General features: G+C 46.0%; 1 protein-coding gene across 1 annotated transcript in view; it reads right to left on the bottom strand.

Annotated features, from left to right (window-relative positions):
• Positions 1-25,354, bottom strand: part of gli3 (GLI family zinc finger 3) — a 93,806-nt gene that overhangs the window by 66,858 nt on the left and 1,594 nt on the right. The window contains exon 2 of the mRNA XM_034572401.1: positions 8,833-9,006. Coding sequence (XP_034428292.1) covers positions 8,833-8,965 — 133 coding nt within the window. The 5' untranslated portion in view covers positions 8,966-9,006. The remainder of the gene's footprint in view (positions 1-8,832; positions 9,007-25,354) is intronic.

The following is a 25,354-nucleotide window of genomic DNA, read 5'->3' as shown; positions in this document are numbered from 1 at the left end:
TCACTACAATTATGTGCTGTTGTGAATTTGTAGTGGGAGTTTGACCCAGTGCAGATAACGGTTATAAAAATATACAAAAGTTAAAGCTTCTCCTTGGGCACATTCCTCTATCTGACCACGTATACAGAAGACCCCTCTACCTCCTTTTTTGCTTCATCTTTTCACCTCTTGGTTTTCCTCATCATATCTTCTGCTTCAACACTCTCTGTCCTTACGTCCTCCCGACCCGTACTCCCTCTGTTGCTGTCTGCTCTCGGTAATGAGCTCCCCTCATGTATGACCTCTCCTGTCACTGCCGCCAGTGGAATCCTCCACTCTCGCCTCCTTCTCTAATCTCTTGCATTACTTTGCCATTAATCCCACATTCCACACGAGGATGGCTGCGGGAGCTCAGCTGACATGTTGCCTTTATAATCTGGTGTTCGTATTGGAATGAATCTGTGGGCTGGAGGCATCGCGGTGCTGGAAATTATCATAGAAAAAGACTTTGCTGCTCCAGGCTACTTCAGGACTCACCTGTGGCATGTAGCATTTCCCCCGCCATCCTTCATTCCCCCTCTTTTAACTCTCTACATCCCACCTCACGTATTTCTTTCTCAGTCTCTCCCTGCTAATCATGGTTTTCCTTCTGTCATCCGTCACTCTCTCAAGTCTTCTCTCAGTTCCCATGTCTTTCCCAAATCTCCTAAAGCTCCCCTGCATCTCCCCTCACCCCCTTTCCCGCACACTCACACCCTCTCTCCATGCACCACCTCCCTCCATCCATCCGTCTCCCTCCCTCCCGAGCCGCAGTGGGACTGTTGGACTCACGCAGCCCCATGCTGAGCTGCTCCAGAGCCAAGCCAGAACAAAGAGCCCATTGAGCCGAGCGAAGACATAATGTGGGCCGCCTCTGACAGCACCGAAGATGAAGTCATGAGGTTGCCAAACAGTTAATAATCGCGACCCCATCCTCCAGTTGCACCAAGTGTGTGTGTGTGTGTGTGTGTGTGTGTGTGTGTGTGTGTGTGTGTGTGTGTGTGTGTGTGATTGTCGAGGAGAGTGAGAGAAAATCTGTGATTATGTGTCTGCATTCATGCATGACAGAGTATCTACAGTATGCAAAGCGTGCGCATATCTCACAACATGTGGATGGATAAAAACCTTTTAAGAGCGTAATGAGATCCTCCATGACACTCAGAAATGTGCCCAATCACTTTGTAAATACCACGGAGGAAAAACAAAACCTTCGGAGAATTGCACTTTTAGTTTTGGCCCTGCTCCAGCTGTGTTGAAGAACACCCACTCCCACCACCCCCACTCACCACCACCACCACCACCCCCACTCCCCTTTTCTTATTGGAGTCTGTCTGGCGCAGAGTCTGACATGAGACACATCTCCCCGGGACTGGAGCTGTCGCTGCGAGGCCCACACTCCGAACATCATTAGACTCACAGCTCCAGGTGAGATCAGGCAGGGTAGGAGAGAGAGAGCGAAGTGCATGTGTGTTTGTGTCTCTGCGCAAAAGCACGCATGTGGGAGCATTAATCTCGGTGCCACTGAATGGCCATGGTCTATTAAAATGCCTTTACAGGACTCCTCGCTTGTCAAGGGGCCTCTGGGCTGAATTGTGCTCAGGACAAGGGGAGGAGGGGGAGGCAGGGGAGAGAATGGTGAAAGACAGCTATGCAATTGATTAACATTAGAGGGACTTGCTCAAGTTCAAATTGCACGGCCCCTCCGCTGTAAGCTACAGACATTTGTTTCCCCGCAAGTAGAATGTTTCTTTCAAACCCTGTCTCTGCTTCACATCTGAGTTCAATTCTCCGCATGCCCTCTCTCTGAAAATCAATTCCTCCTACTCTTTCCTCCAGCTCTGCGAACAGACCAGGGCAAGGGGATTACACTGTCCCTCCCCAGATCCAAGCAAGACAACAAATGGTTCTTATCAACTGACACCCCCCTGCCATCCAGGAAGAAGAGGCAGAAAAACTGGCCAAGCTGCTTCGGCACGGATGTGTTTTCTGGGCTCTGTCTGCCAATCGTGGCTGCTCTTTTCACACTTAAAGCCTGAGCTATTTATGAGAGCCCTGGGAGAATGCGTGCGCAGCACCAGAGGGTGGGAAGAATGGAGGGAGCTGCTGCTTCTCAACCTCTGCTTCTAATCAATCACTAGAAATCACTGCCATGGTTTATGGCCTTTGATCCTGGCTCCTCTTTCGCACTATGAGGGAGAGGGTTGGGTGGGGAACAAGGAGGGGGAGCAGGGAGACGGGTGAGAGTCAAGGCCCAGGAGGTGTGGAGGTCAGGGGAGAGAGATTAGGGGGTATAGGGCCTTTTGCTCTCTCAAACCTGAAAGCATGTCTTGATTTAATCCAGTGAGCTCGGAGCACAGAGCTGAAAACAGCTTGAAACTGAAATTCTGGATGTTTTGCTTTACCGCTCACCAGCCATGACCTTGGTACAGTACATCAAACTAAATTTAAATACTGTATCTTTAAATCTGATGTGCATGTGGTACTTTTTTCTTGTGATGAACAAATAACTAAATGAGGAAAAGCAGATAATGTTTTAACGTGCATATAAATCATCTTGAAAACCTTCCTTGATTATAGTATTGTCATGTTTTAGTTCAGTAGGACCTGCCCTTTTCCACGCACAGTCACTTTACTCCATACAAACTCCAACCCTGGTGGTAAGGCCACTAGTTGCTGTTTCATCACATTCAACAAGAGCCCTGTAAGGAGGAGTGAGTGAGTGAACAAAACAGAGAGGACGCGGATAAGAACACACTACAATAAATCCTCCTGGCAGGGTCAGGACACTCCTGCTTTGTTCCTCCTGGCAGGAGGGAAGCCACTGATGCCTGACAACAAATGGACAGAGTGGTAGAATAATCAACTACTGTTTCTCCACTTTATGGGTTTATGAGTTTATGGGGCCCTTGGTCGCCCCTGTGCCTTCCTCTCGGAGAGCAGTGAGATTTGGCATGGTTGCGGCACTGCTGGGACGCAGCGGGGACGGACTGGTCGATGTAGCCCGATCCTGTCACACAGGGCGCGCTGATTTGTCTTTGTGAGGCTGGTTATCGGTTCAGAGACTTGTCTCTGACCTGGGTGACCTACGACTCCCAGGCCTTTCCGGCTCTCAGCGTGTCAGTGAAAATGACCTCGGGTTCCTCTGAAGATGCTTTGTGATGGTCAGCATGAACTATCACAACGTATTAGTTTCAATAATCTATGACTGAATTACTGAATTGAGATTGCATTCTGTATCGATGTATGTCATGGATCCTTAGTCATTAAATTCAAATTCATACTCCACACAAATAGGGTGCAGCATATTACCAGAAAGTTGAGGTATCCACCCCAAGAGTGGAAGAATGTCGCATCGATAGAATGACTACAATACAGGAAGGGGCGAGCAAGTTAGCATGCTAACTTTTTCAAATTATATTTTAGTAAGTTTTGTATAATTCTTTTTTACATTAGACAGTATATGAGTCACTATATGAATGTTATTTCTATAGCTGTCTGTCATTTCTACAGATACAAATTAAAAATTGTTAGGATATGGCAACATTAAAAAAAAACTGTGATACAAGTTTTAAAAAAAAACGCATTGGTTATCCAACTTATTGGAGGGAGAAAGGAATGGCGAGTGGAATTTTTTTTACTTGAACATCAAACAGTGGGTCAGGTTTCATGTGATGTATTTACTGTGGTTGTCCATTGTTTTCCTGTGCAATGAAAGATTATTTCTAACATTTTAGATGATCTTTTTTATTTTTTAATAGCCTCATTAACTAGTTTTTTTGGAAAATTGCAATGGAAAGCACAATGTTACCATAACAATTGCCAAAACTTCAGAAATAATACCCGAGTTATAATAACAAGGACTATTTTTTTAAGTTTTTGTTAACATTTCAACAAGTAGGATGAACCCCCCCCAAAAAAAGAAAGATGCAATTCCACTACAGTGAAGTTCTGGCGGCATCTCCACAGCATGCTATAAGTCTAAAGGAGGTGGCTTATGTGCATCCTCCAGCAGTGAAGTAGCAGCGGCGCTCCTGCAGGCTGCTCTGGGCAGGCGGAAATGTGCCAGACAATAGAGGCCAGGCTGGGCTGGACTGAGCTGAGCAGCTGAGGTTCCCCTCCGCCCTGATTAGCAGCGAGGCTAAGCTAATCCTGCGCCTTGGGCCCCTGTGAGGTGGCGCTGCCAAACGCCTGTCCCCCCGCTGCTGCAGGAAATTGCCTTCAGTGCAGAGGTCCATGAAATGGCTGTGGCTCACCAGTGAAGGCAGAGCACATCCACTGTGTGCGCACATGGACTCAGAGTAATCTACAGGTAGATTTTATGTTCTATACCTCAGATAGTTCATGATGTACCTTTTTTATTTTTTTTTTTAAACAGCCACACTGGGGATACATTATTTTCTTCAGCGTAATTTTGTTTATTGAACAACTTGTAATGTATTTATATGTATTATTTATGTACCACAGAGAAGTCTTTTGACACTAAAAGCCAGTTTTCCTGTGTGGGGTTGTGTGTCAGGCTCTATAACGCCTCCTCCATTGTGCTGTTTGACCTGTGGGCCAGCCCGGGCTCCCATGAGGTCCCTTATCCCTCCATCAGTCCTCTCTCATTAGCCACCACAGGCAGAGCCCAGAGCAGGGCAACACAGAGGGGCCCCTACTTCCTCCTCTGGTCCCCATGAAATACATACAGCACAAATACAGATGGCAGAGATCACCTTTTAACAGTTGTGATGCATTAAATCATTTCTCAAAATATCCAGCAGCTTGTAACCTCTAAGAGAGACTGTCAATTTAATAAAGCAAGCCGTTATATTTATTGCAAATCCTGACGTTTTCAGATCTCCTGACGCTGAATCACTAGTCTGCATCTATCACCGGGCAGTGGTTGGGTGTTCATGTTCATTTTATGTATTTATTAATCATTAAATCCCTTTAGCAGCACAGAAATGATCACATTGCCAAAGTGGACCATTGTATAGGGTGGATTTATTTTTAAAGAGTGGAAAGCAGAGGTGGCGAGATTAGAAGGGAGGAGGAGAAGAAGGAGGAGGAGGAGGAGGAGGGGGGGGGGTAGGATACAGCAGAGAAACAGTTGATTATGAGCCCCATCAAGTGATCAATGATTTCATTAATAAGACGGATCACGCTGCTGTCATAGCTTTGACACGAGCTGAGGGATGATCCGCTCCCAACGCTCCATTTCCCCCCCCCCAAAGCCTCTCTCTCCCTCCCCTTCTCTTTCCAATATTGCCTCCCTCTGCCAACGACGAGGGAACGCCAAGGAAACAAGGGATGGAGCTGGGTGTTGAGGAGGTGGAGGTGGTGGTGGTGGTGGTGGGGGGGGTTAGTCATGAGGGAGGGGGTAGAGGAGGCAGGAAGAAAAGTGAAAATCCATTTTGAAACCCATTTTCAATTAGGGGTCCACAAGCTGTTATCACAGGTGTCCCAGAATGGGGGCCCGTAAGTGAAAATGTCTCCTATCCGTTTCTGAAATGAAACCTTATCTGGGAGGCACAAAGATGGCGGGGACAGCATATCTGTAAATTACTTTCCATCCCCGCTGTTAACGGGAACTTTATTTCTGTCAGATGACATTCCCCTCTATTTACTGTTGATCATTTAAATGGCTGCCTAAAAAGGAAGGTGGCCCCTCGCTCTTCTTCTATCTCTCCCCCCTCTCTCTCTCTTTCTATCATTCCTCCCTCTCTTCCCCAGTCAGGAGATTTTCTTTTTTTTTTTCAAAGCAGTGAAGTGTTCCTTTTCTTCTTTAAACACTTTAGCCACGCTCTCCATTTGCTTAGGGATTTCTCTGGTAACCTACACCAAAGCCTAACATTTGCTGCCCTTTAAGGCTTAACTTGTTTGCCTCCGAGACCCTTGCTCCTGCCCTTTTAAACATGGCCATTATGGAGGGTCCCGTCTCATCCGCTGTGCAAACTGCATTACTGGGGGGGGGCTCTGTTATGTTAAAGCAGCGTTCCCTGACAATTTTCTGAACTGGGTCCAGTTCGTCTCCTCCCCATGTTTCAAGTCTCATCCTATTATTTAAACTAGCTCCCTTGCTTTCCTCAAATCAGCAGCACCCATGTCAAAAAAAACTCCAGCCAACCAGAAACTTTTCTTCTCCTCAACCTTTCAGCTCCCGCCATGTTTTTTCTCTTTTTTTTTTTTAATAGCAAATTATCCCATGACGACAAGATTTCTCCAGGCAAGGACATCTTTTTTTTTTTTTTAAGCCTGAGACCCAACAAAAGAATCAGAGGACTTTGTGGTCCACCTGCCTGCCGAATGATGAGGGTAGGAGGGGAGCGCACCCCCCCCCCCCCCCAAACCCCTCCTAAAGAGCACCAATCACAGCATTGTTGTGGCACAGTCGGCCCTTTTGAGCTGTCAGTGCAAGAGGAGGGGGCATGGAGATGAATGGCACACAGGATGAAGCCACCATTTAGCAAAGCATGTGGGAACGCTCTACCAGGACTCAATAATTACTTTGTGGCTGCTCAACTTGGACAAAACTTACAGGACAAGAGGGGAAGACACAAGTGTTTACTAGAAGCACTTTTAGTAAAGATTTTAAAGCTAAAACAGTAAAAAAAAAAAAAAAGGGGGAGTGTGTCAATCCAAACAGATTCAGCTACAAGATCTGATGAGATCAATACCTCTTGGCAAGCAGATCCAAATCCCAAACATCCGCCAAGTTCATTCCACCTGCTCCTCGCACTTATTTCCCCACTTTTCACAACTTATCGTAGCGCACCGCAGGGTTTCCGCTGTGCCGAGATCGGGGGGGGGGGGGGGGGGGGGGGGGGGGGGGCGCTACACTCTGCTTGCCGGGTGGAAATGTTTCGCCACTAGGGTTCCGCAGCTGCTCACAATTACCTTTTGTTTGCAGGGAGGCAGCGGGGCAAGGGCTACGGGGGTTAAAGTTGAGGCGAGTGTAGGGTTACACCTGATAAGAGGTTATGAGTTCTGGGGGCCACTTGGGAATGCGCTGTAATTATAACCACACAAAGAATGTGTAAGCTATCTTATGATTCCCGAGATTCCAGATTGGGATCTAAAGGGGGACCTTTCTGCACAGATACGTATCATCACTCCCCATCTTCAAGTGAATTATGAGTCTACTGTATTTTATGGAGTGCAACACTGCTTGAAGCTGTCCGTACGTGGCTGAGTCAGTATAGGAAAGTTTTCCAGACAAACCTTGTGCTGCAATTACCGGCACATTATGGAGAAGAAGAAAAAAAAAAAAAAAATCCACAATCACGCAGCCAAATTGCATCCATTCTTTTTCTACAACAATTTTTTTTTTTTTTCCCCGTTTCTGCCCTTTTAATAAATAAACCAGCGCTGGCCATCTGGGAGTGAGTAAGAGTGAGTGTTCCCATGATGCCTCAGGATGCATTGCCTTACCCATACCCTGCGATAACTCCCATATGGGGACCAAGTCACAGCAGTTTGTTTACCCTTCCCCAAAACGGTTTGTCTGCTGTTCACACTTGCGGTGATCATATTTGACAACAGCAGAGTGGAGGGAGGAGGGGGGGGGGGGGGGTGACAGAAAACTCTCTATCAGGCCACCAGCTCCAGCTACAAGAGCCAACCCACCGTACACAAAACCATCCAAATCCTCTCACTGCTAATGAGCACAGCTGCAGCTTAGACTGTGGTGATCTCAACTCTGGTTTTGTTATGACTTAAGCTCGATGCTCCGAGGCTTCCAGTAAAATAAAAAAACACACACACACACACACACACTGGCTTCTAATATTCCTCATTCCGGCATCTGAATCGAGAATGAAAGGCTGAATGACGACAGGCCTAATGAACTGTAAGCCCCACACCACTTTTAATAGCATGTGTTGAAGACATTGCTATGTAAACATGCCAGAGTTGTGCTACCAGCGAGCGTTGGATGTGACTCGCGGTGAAGCCGGAGAATAGGGAAACGTAAACAGTCATAAGAAAAGGATCTGTGCATGTCTTCATCTTTAAATCGTGTTTTTTTTGGGAGTTGGTCAGTTTCAGCCTCGAGTGATGAGAGCATGGGTACAAAGAAAAACATTCCTCGGTCCCTCAGTAGATGAGTAGCCCAGAAGCTCAACAATGTAAACAAGGTAGAAGGTGACGTATTGTAGCCACGCCCCTGTCTCAAACTCACAGGTCTGGAACGCATCAAGAAAGTACTTAGCAGTGAGATGCTCTACGCCTCCGTGACAAAATTAAATAAAAACGCTCTCTTTAATAGTCTTAAGATGGTGGGTTTATTACACAAAGAAGGAGTATTAAGGCCACTTAAAGGGGGGGCTGGGCAGGGGGGAGATAATGAAGTCATAATACTTCAAATACAAGAATAGTTGCAATATTACAAGAATAAAATTGGAAAAGAAACAAAGTCACAATTTTACAAGAACAATGTCATCATTTTATGGGAATAGTTGTAATAATGAAAGGAAAAGTTACGAGAATAAAGTAATAATAGTTTGAGAATATGGTCATAATTTAACAATTTAACTCGTAACTTTTCGTGACAGGTTGTAATTTTACAATCAATTATTCTTGTAATATTATCATTCTTGTACAATTACGACTTTCCTCTCAATTACGACATATTGAAAATATATTTTCCACAGTAACAGTAATTTACTTACAACTTTTATCCGGAGCAATCATTATTTGGAGAATAAAACTTTAATAGCAGCTGTGTGGTCGACATGTTGCCATTATTGAAATGACTGAAAACTGGGTGTGTTCCCATAGACCAAAGTTGTATCTGTGTGAAGTGGCTGGGTGTCGGTTAGAGGCGGGGCCTACCGTTTGAGGTGGTACTGGAGGCCACGGCCTTCTCGCTGATGTCATTGCGCACTGATGAGCCCTTGGTCGCCACAATGGTCTCAACTCTCTTCTTCTTCTCAGCTGCTGAACTGGCCTGCGACTGGTTTTCCATGGCGATTGCTCATTCCTCAACAACTCATGGCGACGAGATAACTGGTGAAGGAGAAGGAGAAGAAGTTAGTCAGATCTCTCACACACTCATCTCTCCACTTGTAAAACCAGAATAACGCATGTGGGTGATTTCTGCATTATTTGCTTCTTGCTTGATCTACCACATTTTAAACATTTTATCAATAGACTGCCTCAAGACAAGACTTCAACACTGGGAACCTTGTGAGGAAAACTTCAGATCCAATCCTCTCTTTTCACGATGCCCAGAGCAGACCAGGGGTCAACCCAGCAACTCACCCTCATTTATTTTAGCTCAAACCTGCTGGGCTCTGATCCGCTTGCGAGTGGGCTGTTATCTCAATAACCCAAAAACAAAATATAAATGAACTAATTCTCAAACTGTGTCGCGCTAAACTTCTGACTTCTGAATTAAAACATGTAGAGGCAGGACATCCTGACTATGTGTTATATATATGAATAGAAGTAGCTTGTGGATACACTGATAATCCTGCTCTGGCAGTCTTTCCAGAGAGAAAGCAGAAACCTTAAGGGGATACCACAGAGTGAGAAACATTCACAGTCCTGGAAGAAAAAACAAAAAAAACAAGGGTTGTTTGAAGGCCCTTTTGGGAATATCATGGTGCCGGGCAATTTTTCTTTCAAAGAATAAAGGTGGTTCAAGTTAATACTGTCTGTGGGTTTAGAAGGGGGTTCAGCCAACAGTCTTGCAGACATGCTGCTCGGTTCAGCACCTCAGAGGCCGTCTACAAACTCAACTCTATCTAGGTCATGGAGGTGTCTGATTATGGAGACTACATGGTGATACACCGCAACCAGCCATTTGCACAAAGTACAGGACAGCTTCATTTGGTCCAATGCAAAGCCTTTACTTAGCCGCCATAACTCATGGAAATATTTAGTCTGAGTGACGTTTTCTTTCCAATGAAGAACAGCTAATTCCCCACCTGTGCTATTTAATTGTCCTCCAACCTATAAACATTCACGGATATAAGAGGACAGGAGTAGAGTCGGCTGTAATGCAAACAGAGGCGTGCTGCTGAAACTACAAGAGAAGGGTGGTGGGGAGGAGGGCGGGGGGGCAGATTTTCACCAACTCCCCAAGGAGGGAAAGCGAGGGGGAAGTGGTGAGGGGTAAACTTCAGACAAACACTGTGCGCTTTGTTTGTTTTTTTTCCCAACCCCCTGAAAAACCAGAGTCTGTCATCCATTCTGACCCGGCAACAACATCTGTAAGCAATTGCTGGCTTACAAAACAAAAAAACAGAAAAGGAAAAAAAAAATAACACAATGCAATTACCCCCCCTACCAATCAAAACAGAATTAAACAAGAGCTTGTCCTCTAATCACTCCCACATGCATACATGTGTAGCCGTCATCAATAACCAAAGACTTTTTGTCCTACTTGCACAGATATCATCTCAAATCACTGTTGCGTGCATTTGATAGAGGGGATGCTTTCATTTCTGGGGGTCTTTGCGGCATGAGGAAAGTTAATTGTAAGAATATGTGCCGTGCATGAATGTCTGCACGTGCATATTTGTCAGTTGCTCCGCTCATATCTGATCACAGACGCCTTTGTTTTTAGTTTTATTTCCAGGACCTGAAATGATCAGAGAGAAAACTTAAACTGCCATTACATCATTCTAATGACTGAACCTGAGCAAAAGCAGCACAGGGGCGAGGAAGCAAGAGAGGAGCCATTCTACACCGCTGTTGTAGAATGGCTCCCAAAATGCTTTGTGTGTTCAGTGTGAGTCTTCTTGTGGCCCCCAGGTGAGTCAGACCACAGCAAAAGTAGCTGAGAGTGCAGTGGTCATGCGATGGTCAGGACCGGGGGGTTTGTAGGCGAGCTGTGGAGAAAGCGGGGCATTCCACCGGTCAGGCAAATATTCACAAGTCCGAGCCACTGAAGCATGTCTGACCGGCCTTTTGTGCTCCACAAGGCAGGCCACAGTTCCAAAGCAGCAATTAAAAGCAGGACCTTTTCACCCATAATCCCTCTGACCTGGACGCCCACACCCAGTCCCTGCAGATGTTCCTATCTTTGCCTTCGCCTTTCGTGTTGCTCATTTTCGCCCATGTCCCACCAACACGAAGGCACTTCCATCTGTGTTTACAGTGCATCACGACATCAAAGCAAAGTTCTGATGTGTTTTATGTGGTTTTTTTATGTCATTTTGCATCAGATGTTAATATAAGGACAGAGTAGTGGTAGTTTGAGCATCGTTTTCACGTGTCACTCTGACCCTGCACTGAAGAAAACTAACTCTAATCCACTTATAAGCAGAAATCTGATTTTTATATACATTTACATTAGAATGGCACTCAAGCATACTTATGCCAATAGTCTCCCTTAAATTCAATCAAGCTGCACCAAATTCAACATTCTCCTTCTCTTTCATCAAGATCCGTGAATTCTTTGCTGAGAAAACTGTCAAAAATGTCATTCTATCAAAGAAAGTGGAAAGAAAATCCTCGATCCGTCCCCTGATCTGCACCCAAACTTAGTGGTTTCCTCCCGGACTCAGTATGCTTCCATCAAATCTCGTGGAAATCCGTTCAGTTGTTTTTGTGTAATTTTGCTTACGAACAAACCAACTGACAGAGGTGACAACATGACCTCCACTGCGGAGGTACCGACCATCTGTGTGGACACTTCCGCACAGACCCTGCGTCAGTCGTGTGTCACAGAGGCCCGGTACAAAAAGAAGGAATTACAACGAGGCACTGGTTGCTGTTGTTACCCAAAAAATAAATGTTAATGTCATATTAATGTCTTTCCCATGAAATGTCAGTCCTACACCCAATTAGGGAAGAGAGAAAGAGGGCGTATCTTTATTTGTGCTCAACTGTAATCCTTCCACACAGAAAGGGAGGCGATTAAACAGGTTTAAAATACCACAATTCAGACAGTTCCCTCAGAAAAAAAACATTCTTATTTTATAAGCACATTAAGCAAATCAATTTAACATAAATTATACGCCTCGGTGACAAAGGCACTCAGTTGAAAGTCATCTGCAAATTGTGCACATCAAAGTGTAACACCAAAATAAACTTTTGGCTTTGATAGAAAAAAATCCTGTTCTTTTTTTCCGTGCTTCATACGAGCTGCTAACAGCATCAAAAATCACCACGGTTTGTTATTGAGAAACAACGTCTTTACAAGCTTTACTTTAATGAAACTGCTTAAGGTGTACCTGCTTTCTATCACTGAGAACACATACACGTACACACACACACTCAGGAACTATAGGGGACATTTCTATATAAACTCTTGAAGTGTCTTCTTAGATTTGGAAACCCCCCCTCACAGACGAGGTACTGTATTTGTGTTCATTTCATTAGGGCGACCGTTCAGTGTCGAGGGCCCCTCGAGGGGGGAGACTGGCAATGCCGCAGCATTCATCATCATTACATCAGCGACCACCGAGATCTGGTATCTTAGGCTTATCAACACGGCACAAACGCACCGCGGCGCAGCGAGTTAGAGGGGAGGGGAGAGATGGGAGATGGAGACGATTGAGCGAGATTGTGAGCAAAAGTGGGATAAGAGAGGGAGAAAATGAATGGAGAAAGGGTGGAGCGTGAGACTGTGTGTGTGTGTGTGTGTGTGTGTGTGTGTGTGTGTGTGTGTGTGTGTGCCTCCTCACTTTGCCCCTGCATGCCTGCACATGTTTTCCTGTGTGTTTTTGCACGTTTTGCAGCTATGCCAACAACATTAAGGGCTCCTGCACAGCTGGAATAACTAAAACACTGAGGGGCGATGGGGGAGGAGGAGGAGGAGTCCAAGTCCTTCAGCAAGATTAGCTGAATCTAGCAATAAAACAGAATGCGCTGGCTCCGGCTGCATGTGTTTGCATTGGATAAGGTCAATGAGGGGATGAGGCCCCTTAAGGAGACAGTGGAGGTGCTTGCTGGTGGTTGGAGGACCTGTCATTGGTTCAAAATCCCCGCTGAGGAGGTGTTCCTGAACTCAATGACTCTCTGTGGAAACCACATACTTAGGTTTCTATGCTGTGTTCAACACTGCACTTATGGATTGCCCTTGGCCCTGGAAGGCAAAGGGGAAGGGGAGGGAGCATTGGGGATTTGGTGGCTGTGGCTTCCATTCACCAGTGAAACTTAACATTGTGCCCAGATGGCACTAAGTCTGGCCTACAGCTGACGGGGACCAGCCCCTCAAGTTAGGGCCATTTAGCTGGATTTAGTCACACCCCGCCACACACACACATATATACATTGAGGCCCAAATATGCACATTCAAACTGGTTTAGTAGTCGTTCTCACCCTTTTTGAGCCGTTTTCATATTGTGCACAAGCACAATGTGTGAGTCCCATCATGTTTTATGAAGTTTTGTAAAGTATAAAGTTGATACATTTATTCGGTTGTTTTTCTTAATCATCTCATGAACGCAGCATGGAAACTTTTAAAGCTTTGTTTTATTTATTTTCTGCCTTAAAACTTTACAAAAAACAAACAAGGTACGGCATCATAATATTATTCCATCACCAAACAATGTGGAGCGCTATCACAAGTGCACAAAACTAGGAACTGGAAATGCTGTGGAAATGAGGGGTGTTTATATTTTTTGTCAAGGACAAACAGTTTACAAACACAACCCATCACTTGCTTTCAGCGGAGCTAATAAGATTATCCTCGCATGCGTCTTGGTCCCTCAGACCTCTCCACTTAAGATGCTTTGTAGGGCTGGTGAGGGACCCTGTGTATTGCACAGCAGAATGAGCTGAGTGCATCTTACATTCCTGGGTAACAAACCCACACGATGTAATCGTAATGCTTACACGACGCCTCTTTTGCGCTCGCTACCCAGTAGATAAGGGCCAAATAAAGCGTGCTCCACAATGGAAATTGTGTGCCTTTTCCCCACAGCCCCCTGCTTATTAGACTGTTTATTTATATATTTTGCATTTGTTGTGAGCCACTTGTGTCAGGGCAAGTTGCGCTGTGAAGACGGAGACAATGGATAATGCCGGCAGCTCTATTGCTGCGGTGGCCCAGTTATACAGTCATGGTTTCCCCTGTCCTCCAGTTGTAAGCTTTTTTTTGCCTCATGCTAAAAAGGTAGAGCTTTTGTTTGATCAGATACTTTCCCTGATTCTTGAGATGGCAGAAAAGCTGCTCGATCAGCCAAAGCAAACAATGCAGCCTATTACATCAGCAAAATACTTTGAGGATTCATGGAAGCAAGGCAAGAAAAGCATTTCAAAATGCAAACGTTTTTTTGCCTTGAACTTGCCAAGATTAAAATTTGCATTAATGCAATTATTTTTCCCGACTTTACCGTAAACTTTGTTTGCACAGCATCCGTGCATGAGCTTGAAACTTTATTAGAAGGATTACAGACTGTTGTAGCAGCCACCACGTCCTCCATAGCCAAGTTTTCCACTGGAGTGGCCCCTGCACATGGCACATACTGTAAAGCACAGGAGAGTGGGGTCTGTATCCTGTCAGTGGGCCTCTCATCTCCAGGAAAAACAGTCTTGTGTTTGTGGAGGCATTCTTCATACGAGGCTTTAGAAGGAGCTCTGCGTGACGCCACAGTCAGAGCGCGACGACACCATCCTTCGCTGTGCTTTCACACCGACAGAGTACATGTTGTGCCGTGTGCTGTGTTGTTTAGGAGCGCGTCTCCTATGTAATGCTAGTGTGTGAGCATGGCACGGGGAGAAAGAGGGACTGCCTCCGCTGCCTTGAGGAGCGCATGAGCCTCGCTATGTGACGATGTGCGTGGGGGTGGGTGTGCCAGGTGCTCTACACACCTTTCAGTATGCAAGTGCGATCACACTGTGTGCAAAACATAAATAAGAAAGGGGACCCCAGGGAGGAGATGAGTTGAGATGGAAAAATTCCTGTACTGATGAAAGTCTCACACACATCTCTCTCTGCCTCCTCCTCACCTGTGCACTCAGGAAAGGATCAAGCAGATAGATGGTCCTGTGCGAGTGCAGTGGCAGCAGCAGGTATGGCTGCGACAGAAGGTCTTCACACTTAGCCCAGGGGACCGTGTGGAATATGCTCCTCTTATCCTCGGTGCCTTATACTGAGGTGTGTGACAAAGAGCAGCGCTATCTGAAGGAAGTGACTGAGCGCATTTCGGAGGCTACACAGCTACAGGTTATGGAGTCACAGTAAAACTCTCATGCCCATTTGGGTTTGAAGTTTTCCTTCTCTTCAGTTCAGCTTACTTACTCTGTGCATACTCCCTCTCCTCCTCTCATTCTTCTACACCTTCTCATTCCTACATCTCTTCCCTTCCCTTCATTCCTCTGTGTCATTGGGATAAGTGTTGAAGCTGAGTGAGTCAGTGCAGCTACGTGATTAATGATGGGCCCTGGCGTCTCCGGGGCTGAGCGCTAACAACAGCCAGGGGGCAGTGCGATAATGCACAATAATAAAGCCAGCAGACAATCAGCCAGGCAAAGCAAGGCCTATTAGCTAGCCCCATCAGGACGGCTAAGTGAGAAATTAGCCCTTCCCAAGCCCCGCCACAATTCATCAATTGCTGCCCCCGAGTCCCCCCTCAAGAAGTCATAATGTTTACTTAAAGACTGGCCTCGATGCCCCAGTGGCGAGCTTTATTGGCTCTTATTAATTCCCGTCCTGGCCCTCGCGGCCATGCCATTTAAACCGAATTAAAGGGGTGAAAATTGGATGTGATGAAGTTGTCTCGGTGTTTGGCTCGCGCATGATAAAGCCGGACCTAAACGGAGGGAGACTTAAAAAAAAAAATAAGAAGAGGGGGTGGGCAAATAAATCGGGATGTAAAGGAATGCTGAATGAAGCTGTCCTGAAATGCGCCGCAGTCGGTCAGAAGAATGCAGGGAGAGAGGGAGAGAGGGAGAGAGGGAAGAGAGGGAGAGAGGGAGAGAGGGAAGAGAGGGAAGGGAAAATGGAGAAATGGCATCGCTTTAATGCTAGACTTCCTGTGTGAATGGGAACGGTTCCAAAAGGGTAACACTGGGTCACACATTCCACAGATGCAGAAAACGGACGACTGTGTCACATCTTTGCGTTCTCCTTATCTTTCGTCAGACTGAAAAATACCTTAAAATAAGGTCACTCCATCAGCACTCCAACCTTAATTCAACATGTCAGTGATAGACAGGAGTAAAGAGGGGGGGGGGGGAGGGGTACACTACCATAAAGTACATGCTCCTAATGAGGGGGCTGCACAGGCCTTAAACCGACAGAACAATGAATCACACTCATACAAACCCAACGACTAAATGGGTCTATTTTCATCAGCTCAGTCAAATTACCCGTTACCTATGAATTGTGTACATTACCCAGAGCTGACGGACTAACTTGATTAATCGAATGGCTATTTAACAAGAAAGAATGCCCCTTAAATTACTGCTGCTTAAAAGTGAGAACACCATTGTAAACTGAATATTTTAGAGTTTGGACTTTTGGTTAGACATCAAACAAGAAACATGAAGACATCACCCTGGGCTCTGGAAAATCTGAATGATTCATTTCTGTAACTTTATAGACAACTGCAAATAATTATGATCATTGAATATCACTTTCCAAGTTAACAGCTTCATCAGTGTCTTCTACGTGTACAGAACCTCTTTATCATCCTGACATATTTGCGCTCATTCGCTCGCTGGGAATTCTCCAGATAATCTCCTGCTGTATTCTCACTTGGGCTCACTTCGGACATTCTATGGAGTTTTTAAGAGGCTGCCAGGCAAAACTCCTGAGAATTCGGACAGTTGCATTCTCACATACAGATGTCGGAAAGCAGCTTATAGTCTAGCGTAGTAAGTCCAGAGTCTCATCTGCGTGACCGGTGGGTCTGTGTTGCTGGATTGGCGGCAGGTGAGGATGTGTTCTATGGAGCAATATGGAGTATACCGCAGTGGAGGTGTCAGATCAAATACAGCTGAAGCTCAGAGGGAGTCCCGCAGACTCTCCGTTCCCTGACGGCTCTCCCAACGGCAGCGTCGGGAGACAACTCTCTCCCCTTCACTTTCATATCAGCCTCAGAGCCCCCCCATTCCTCTGCGCAAACTCACAGGCTCCCCACACACACACACACACACACACACACACACACACACACACACACACACACACACACACACACACACACACACACACACACACACACACACTACGAGCAGTCTCAGAGGATTTGGCAGTACTGCTGAAACCTGTACCTCACCTACAGCAACACACACACACACAAGCACACACACTCTGTTGCTCATCTGAAACCCATGCATCAAAAAGACACAGCTGAATATTTTGGATTTTGAAAGGCAGCGCTGGGAAGAAACTCTCAGCCCAGCGAAAGAGACCCACGCAACTCAAACACCAACGACATCATCACGCCACACGGCGCTGGGATGAGATGCCATTTCTGAGTGTTCCAACACTAAAAAACTTCCCATAAACTCCAAAGCATGTCGTCACAAAATGGCCCCCTGAAAATCCCCGGCATAAAGAGAGAGGAACAAGACTGTCATTAGAGAGGCAGCCCCCTCAGGCCTGCCGACTCCATCGTGAGGAGGCCAAACATCTGGGCGTATTTACTCGTTTCAGCTGTTTGCAAACCCGCCTCAAATAAATCTGGGAGCTGGAACACCATTGCTTAGGACAGCTCCTAAACAAACAAGCTCAACGCTTTGCCGGCTCACTCACTCACCCCTGCGTGTTCAAGCATCCCAACCGGAGCCGGGGCCGGCTAACGCAGGCAAATGCATTCGTGAAGAAGAGGAGGAGGAGGAGGAGGAGGAGGAGGAGGCCTTAATTGGAGCGTTTGACGGGTGCCTGGGGTTAATTGGGAAGCACGGAGAGCAGCTGGCTCCAGCGTGGAAGTAGAGACAGGGATAATAAGTTCACCCTTTGCAGGAGAGACAGTTAGTGATGAATCAGATCAGAGGAACAGTGTACTGTAATCATCCTCACATCTCCCCTCCTCCACCCTGTGCTCCTGACGAGCAGAGACAACCTGGCTCTCAGCTACACAATCTGGCACCTATCACACAGGACGAGTAGTCGCAGGGAAGAGATCACGCAGCGATGGTTCTCTCTCTCTCTCTCACACACACACACACACACTATCCTGACATTCATTCAGCTAATCACTCACACACACAATAATTCTTACCTCTAGGACACGGAACCCAGTTTATCAGTTCGCCGGTCGATGTATGTAAATCTCTCCAACAATGTGTGTACTAATGGCTTATTACCCTGCGTTAGTTGGTTTGCATTGATCTCCATGCCAGAGGGAGATGGGGAAAACTGGAGCAGTTCGCTGCTTGTATGTACGGAGCGGGACTATAATCACATCCCAGCTTGTTTCAATAAAAGCAACATTAACATAAACCATCTCAAACACACTAAAACCTTCACCCCCGCTCGGTCCGTGCAAGAAGAAGGGGGGGGGGGGGAACTTTCCTGGATTACAGGGTAATCAAGCCCATATGGGATGGGTCCACATAACTTTGCGTGTCTCTGTCTGATGAGCATTCACTTTGTCTTCAAGTTTCTGCCAAAAGATAATATATTTATCCAAGTATATATACAAAGGCTACATCAACACTAGTACGCATCAACTCTGCTTCGGATACGTCTGGAGTTTTAGAGACGTTCAAGCTGAGAAGTGTGGAGACGCTTCTGGTCCCGTTTTAGTTTGAAAACTCCGGTGCTGTGTTTAAGTGTGGACGGGCAGAAACAGAGATGCTGATTGGGTCTTTTCAGTCACAAAGTAGCCTTGGCAGATTCATCAGGATCCTGACGTGACCCCCTTCCAGAGGGAAAACAACCAGCATCAGCCTCGGCTACCAGAACACAACAAGGATAATCAGTTACAAGTGTTGCTGACCCTGTTGTTTTTGCTAACAGCTGTTGTGCCGTTAAATTCTGCATTTTACAATGATCACTGTTCACATGTTGCGGTAACGAGCTGTTATTCGAGCAATCTGGGGACAGCGGCACACGCTTGCCTTCCTGTTTACACCGACACGCTCAACCCCAGTGACGTGAGTGTTGGGGATCTAAACTGATACAGACCCAGAACGCTTGTGTGGACAGAGATCGTTTTTAATTTGAAAACGCCATTTTCAAATGATGGATGAAGCCAAAGAGAGGGAAAAAAAGTGTTTCTCTCTGGAAACTAGGGGCTGTAAATGGTTTCGCCGTAACACCAAACCCAGTTTCTTGTGCTGGGAGGGTGGCTGAGGGAGCATTTGGGGGCTGAAAGAAGCCCAGGTAGAGTCATAGGCAGTAATGGGAGGAGACAGGGACTTAGAGCACCACACAAAAGCCAGGCTTTATAAATAATTCCAAAAGCTAACAGGATCCCTTGTATGTGTGAATCTGTGAAATACATTCACACACACACACACACACACACACACACACACACACACACACACACACACACACACACACACACACACACACACACACACACACACACACACACACACACACACACACACACACACACACACACACACACACACACACACACACACGAATAGGTTATTTACACCGCTCCAGCGGGGCGGTTGTGAGTCTGACCTGCCTGGATTGGTAAAAATTTGGGTGAATATCTTTCTTGCATAGATGATTCAAAAAACAAGCCTTTAAAAAGCACCAAAAAAAAACAAAAACAGAAAAGGTCCATTTCAGCAAGACATGCACACACATTTACACGCTCGCACACTCGCTCACTCATAATGCAGGGCAGCAAAGCACACCGGAGACCTGTCTTGTAAATCTCTTTGTGAAAGCAGCTTTGGGGGGTAGACAGGGGCTTACACACTGAGCCCTGAGGTAGAGCTACAGACTCCACTCCCTCTAACCCCCTCATGGTCTTTCTCCCTCTCCCACACACATACTCCGCACTCTCATCCTCTCTCTTCCTCACTTTTCCATCTACACCACATTTCCTCCTCCTCTCTTGCCCTTCCCTCACCTTTGCCGTCACTCCCTCCCTCCCTCCCTCCCTCCATTCTTCCCTCTCCCCTCTCTCCTCCCCTCTGTCCCAGCCCGGGCTCCAGAGCACTGGTCCTTAGCCCCGCAGGCTCCCGTGGTGTTGCGGTGACTAATGTCCTGCCTTTGCTCAGACAATGAGTTTGAGGCTGAGCCGGGAAAGTGTTGAGGAGGGAAAAAGACTCCAGCACCTTTGACAAATGGAACCCTTCGCACTCCTGTGCCCACTGAGGGAGGCTTTACAATGTCGCGCTCCACGCTCCACGTCCTCCGAGGGACGGCTGCAACCCACAAAGCCGCATCTGGGGGAATATAATGAATTCTTTGGGAAGTCTAACCTGGCTTTCTTCATGAATAAGATATATTTCCAAAGCATGTCGACCCCTCTTAATAAAAACACTAGTCTGGCAGGAATAGCCAAAGACGTTTTAGGGCCCCATGTACACGTTAATATTTCTGTTTCTCTATAAATTTTTCTCGGGCCCACTTCTTCTCCAGGCCTGTCAGTGCAAGGTCGGCCCTGCTTTTCCCTGGAAGGTGGAGGAGCCCCAATGACAAACTGTCATTATAAATGGCTGGAGTCTCTCTCTTTCAAGGAACTCAAACTCTTGGATGTTCTCTCCTCTTCCCCCCCACCCCCCCACCCCACGCACCCTACCCCCCATGCAACCCTGAAAGGAACTGGGCTTTGTCTGAGGAGCAAAGGAGAGAGGAACCCCCCCCCTCAACCCGACCTCCCCTCCACTCCCCTCCCAAAACCCTGTTCCTAACTCCCTGCAGAGTATTGTTAAAACACAGCCCCCTTCTCTTCCCGTGGCCCAGGCTCTTAAAACAGCGTGCTTTGCATGAGAAAAAACGATTAGTCTTCAAATGCTACACTGTCAAAGGAGGGCTCTTTCAGATCGGGGCAGCAATTTGCTCAGATAGTAGCGTTCCTCTTTTGTTTTGTTTGGGTTTTTTTTTTTTTTTTTTATATGAGGCATTATTAGAGCCGGGGACTGTTAGCATTCATTGCTGAGATGAACACACTAGTGGAGTTTATACAGGATGCCTGCCGCTGTCCTTCTCCAACTTGCCCCCCCCCTAAGTCCGCAGAGGGAACATGAGGGGACAGAGTGGGGGTGCAGGAACTCATCTAAACATGTTTGCAGAGCAGAGTGAATGTCTGGCTCTGAGCTGCTTTCAGGTATTAACCTTGGGATTTACATTTGACATTCAAACAATAGTGTGTTCTTGACCACCACTCCAGGATGCAACACGACTCGGGGATAACTCCCAATGGAAGACAAACGACAAGCAGCATGGGATTACAAACACATGGGGTTCACATTGAGAGCATTACTGCAGGATAACACATAACTTCATTACTGGTGTAAAGGGCCGGAGTTGTGTTTTAAAAAGAAACGCACAATTGCCAAAATAGGGTTTTTGCTCAGTTAGAATAATTATAGAAGAGTGTGTGTGTGTGTGTGTGTGTGTGTGTGTGTGTGTGTGTGTGTGTGTGTGTGTGTGTGTGTGTTGTAGACAGAGCCTGTCTCATGGCTTCACACATCAAAAAGCAGGGGTAAGTGACAGATCATTGTTCGCAGCAAGTGGCCAGTTCATCTGTCCCCCACTCCCCACCCGGGTGGAGAGGTGCAGACCCCCTCACGGATGCCACTACCAGCTCCCATCAAAGCCGCAACAACAGCCCCGACACCGGCAAATTGTTTCTTTAGGCGCCCAACTTTACACACAGCCCACAAACAAATGGGCCCCAAACCAAAGCACTTCACCTCTTGCTGCTATACTTCACGCGGCAGACTTAAGGACGTTTTTACGGCGGCTAGAGCAAACAGAGGAGGGTACGAGCGGCGCCCACATGCAGGCGCGAGTTGTCCTGTTTCTCCTCAAGTGTGTGAGAAAAGAAAACGCAGCCGCAAAGCTGGCACACTCTCTATTCTCGCACTCAAACCTGCAGAGAAAATGCTCCATGACCTACACCGGGGCTTATGTTAAGGTGTCACACACACACCTTCATCAATCGTAAAAATCAAGTCACTTGATTCTAATTCTTTTCACAGTTTCTCTTTTTTTTTATTGCCATCTTCGGTGCCTCAGTCTGGGAAAGAAGTTGACCAGACTAATTGTCAGGTCCAGTTAAAGTTTCCAACAGGCCAAAGGAAAACAAACCAGCCCTCACTCAGCCCCTGCTCACGCAACTTGAGCTCCCACTTTTTTCTTCCCTTTTCTTATTCCTTCAGACAAATGAAAAAAAAAAAAAAAAAGACTTGCTCCTGCAGGAGGAGGGAAAAAGAAGAGGAAATAAAAAAACATGCAAGAGTGTGTATGTGTTAAAATAAGAGAGAAGAAACAGAGAAGTGTGAATAAGAAGCAGGATTTCCAGTGTAATGTGTGGATGGGTGTTGTGTCAGTGTTTGTTTAATATTCCAGAATGGGAGTAACGCACATATCTAAAATTACAGTGCCATATCTTGAGACTCACACCCTCTTCATCGCTAACCTCCCCCCCCCACCAATCATACGCCTTATCCAAAGACATCACCCGGCTTGAAAGGTGCCTTTAGCAGGCTCCTTGAAGCGGGGAGTGGGGGTCCCGCTCTGGGACAATGATGGTTGAGGTGGAGGGGAGCCGGGGGAGCAGGAACACATAGCATATTAAATCTGCTGGCGGAGCTGGGTCGTCTGCCCAGAGAGCCAGAGAGCCAGATCTGAGGCATGCCCTGAAGGGATGGCTGGGCCTGGGGATTAGGAGGCCAAGGAGAAGCCCTCGCGCACCCGAAGACCCCTTCTTGTCTCTGCTCGCACGCAAATGCATCCAGACGTTTTGACGCTCCTCAGGTTTGCCATCTCAACCCAACTTTTCACTGCGCTCCTCTGCGCCTCGCGAAACCCCCTGCACACACACACACACACACTCACACACACACACTCACACTCACACACACACGGATTTCCACACGCTCTCATGCATAGCCTTTTTTTTTTTTTTTATCCTCAATCACTACCTCTGTCTGACTTGTCCTCTTTCTTTCCCCACTGTGTCTGTTTCATTTGATGTCAACATATCAAAGTACCGAATCATCAAAGTGAGACATGTCTTTTGGGGGCCCGTCTATTCAACCGCACCAGTTATATGCAAGGAAAGCAACAGCTAATCATATTACACAGGGAATTACTCCAAACTTTCACTGGTCACAATAAACTAACTATTGTAGGACTTGTTATTGTGGTTACACCTCTGTGGGATTTCTTTAACGTCCCAAGAAACGTGCCATTTAAAAGAAAAAAAACTAACTAACACTGAAAATACACAACAATCCTCATTAACTGGAGGAAAGAGCAGCTTCCTTCACATTACCCTGGCTTTAACAAAACATTCGCCACCTCTTTGAATGCTTCAGGTCGCTGCATTAGCACAACAACACAGCTCATTAGGGCCTCTTGCATACAAACCCTGATAACAGGTATTCTTCCTACGGGGTGGAAGAGGCCTGAGGACACAACCTGCCTTTAGGCCTTTAGAAAGAGGAGAGAGGGCCATACCTCAAAAGCTAATGGCATGTCATCTCCCTGCATTAACATGACAGCCCTTATTCTGCCAGGTCACGGGTGTCCCGGGCCAGTGTCACCATATGCATGGAATTACTTAACGCCGAGATAAAATAGCACTTGGCTGCTGCTGCTATCTGACGGAGTCACTCCTGCAGAGGGGAGCGTTATCCGCCTGCTCCTCGCGTATGGAGCAGGAGAGGCAGAGAGCAGCGATGATGCATCTCTGCTGGCTACAGTAAGCGAGTGGCTCGGAGTTGTGCATCTCATTCCTGCAGATTAGCATCTTAAACACTGCTGCATTCATCACCGCTGCCGCATCATAATGAGGCAAAGTTGTTTTTTCTGGGTGAACGTGCACCTGTTTGACATCACTATCAGGATTCATTATTCCCTTCAAAATATTCTCACATATGCCGGATAGGAAATTCATTTTTTAAAATATTTTACGGAGACATTTTTGGGGGTTTATTCTTGGAAAAGGACATAAACTTTAATGTGTAAAAATAAAAATGATTTTGGACTTTTCTTTGTCCTAAAAATATTTAGTCATTGAAGGACAAAAAGTCACAGACAATTTGATTGATATTGATTAATTTAAGACCGAGGAAAATAAAATGTTTGCACATTGAAAATAAAATGCTGTCATAATTTTGACCCCCAATGATAATGATATAGAGGCAACTTTATGGTATTTCTAATTATCTGCATTATTTTAAAAATACTTAATTAACAAGGCACAGGTCACGAAATGTAAAATATACAGGAGAAAAAAGTAAAGCCCTCACTGTTTAATCTCAATAAATAAAAATTGAATTACAAATGATCAGTCACATATTAGGCTTTAAAATCTGAGTGGATAAAGGCCTTGAATCTTTTTATACTAACATTTTGACAGTGATTCATTTTCCTCTTGTGAGGCCTGTAAAAATGTTATTTTGTTATTGTAAATAAAAACAGTGGAAATATTAAAATGATAATTTATGTGACAGTCCATTTGTTTTTATTTTTATTAGACAAATGTAACCAAGAAAATAACTACTGCTGCTGCCTGGTAAATGGCCAAATCCACAGCAATGATGAATGATGGAAAGTGCCTCATAAAAATGGCTAAAGGGAGATTTTTTTTTTTATCTGCGTGAGCTCGTGCCGTTTAACATCTTATTTGGTGTGTTCAGCCACTGCTCCGTCTCAAGGCGGCCAGACCTGCGTTAATAATTTGCCAAGTGTCAAAAAAAAAAAAAAAAAAAGGCAGGAGGATTTGAGCTGCACCGCATGGCTGAGCACCTCGGACCCTCGTCGTCCGAATGAAACCCGAGAGCAGACAAGCAGATAAAATGTGGAACAGCTGGCGAGGACAGGAGGGAAAGTTTCAAACAAATATCTGCACATGTGGAGGCTCGAGGTGGGGGGGGGGGGGGGGGGGGGGGGTTGATCTCAAACGTTTTCATGTCCCGCACCCTCAAAATGAACACACACACGTCTGTTGGAGGAGATTTTTCTTTCACTCGGCATGAGCCCCATGTTTTTTTGTTTTTTTTTGTAATGTTGATATTGTTTTTAAATGAATGACTTGACTATAAAAAAAAAAAAAAGCACAAACCTGTGATTGTGATAATCAATGGTATCTGCTTGTAAATTAATACAATTCCAGTTAATTCTAATAAAGTAAATCACAGTGGATTTATACTATTTCTCATTTTGCTCGGGGCCCCATGAAACTCCCCACATGGACCCCTGCCGGGATTCAGACCCCACTGTAATGGGCTTAGATTTCTCTCTGAGCACATGCCTTCAAACACGCTATCAACTACTGATGCTGCCAAAAATATGTCTCTCCTT

Source organism: Hippoglossus hippoglossus, chromosome 20, assembly GCF_009819705.1.
Source record: "Hippoglossus hippoglossus isolate fHipHip1 chromosome 20, fHipHip1.pri, whole genome shotgun sequence".
In the NCBI taxonomy this organism is placed as follows: Eukaryota; Metazoa; Chordata; class Actinopteri; order Pleuronectiformes; family Pleuronectidae; genus Hippoglossus; species Hippoglossus hippoglossus.
The sequence above is the reverse complement of the archived record's forward strand: the minus strand, read 5'-3'. Positions and strand labels throughout refer to the sequence as shown.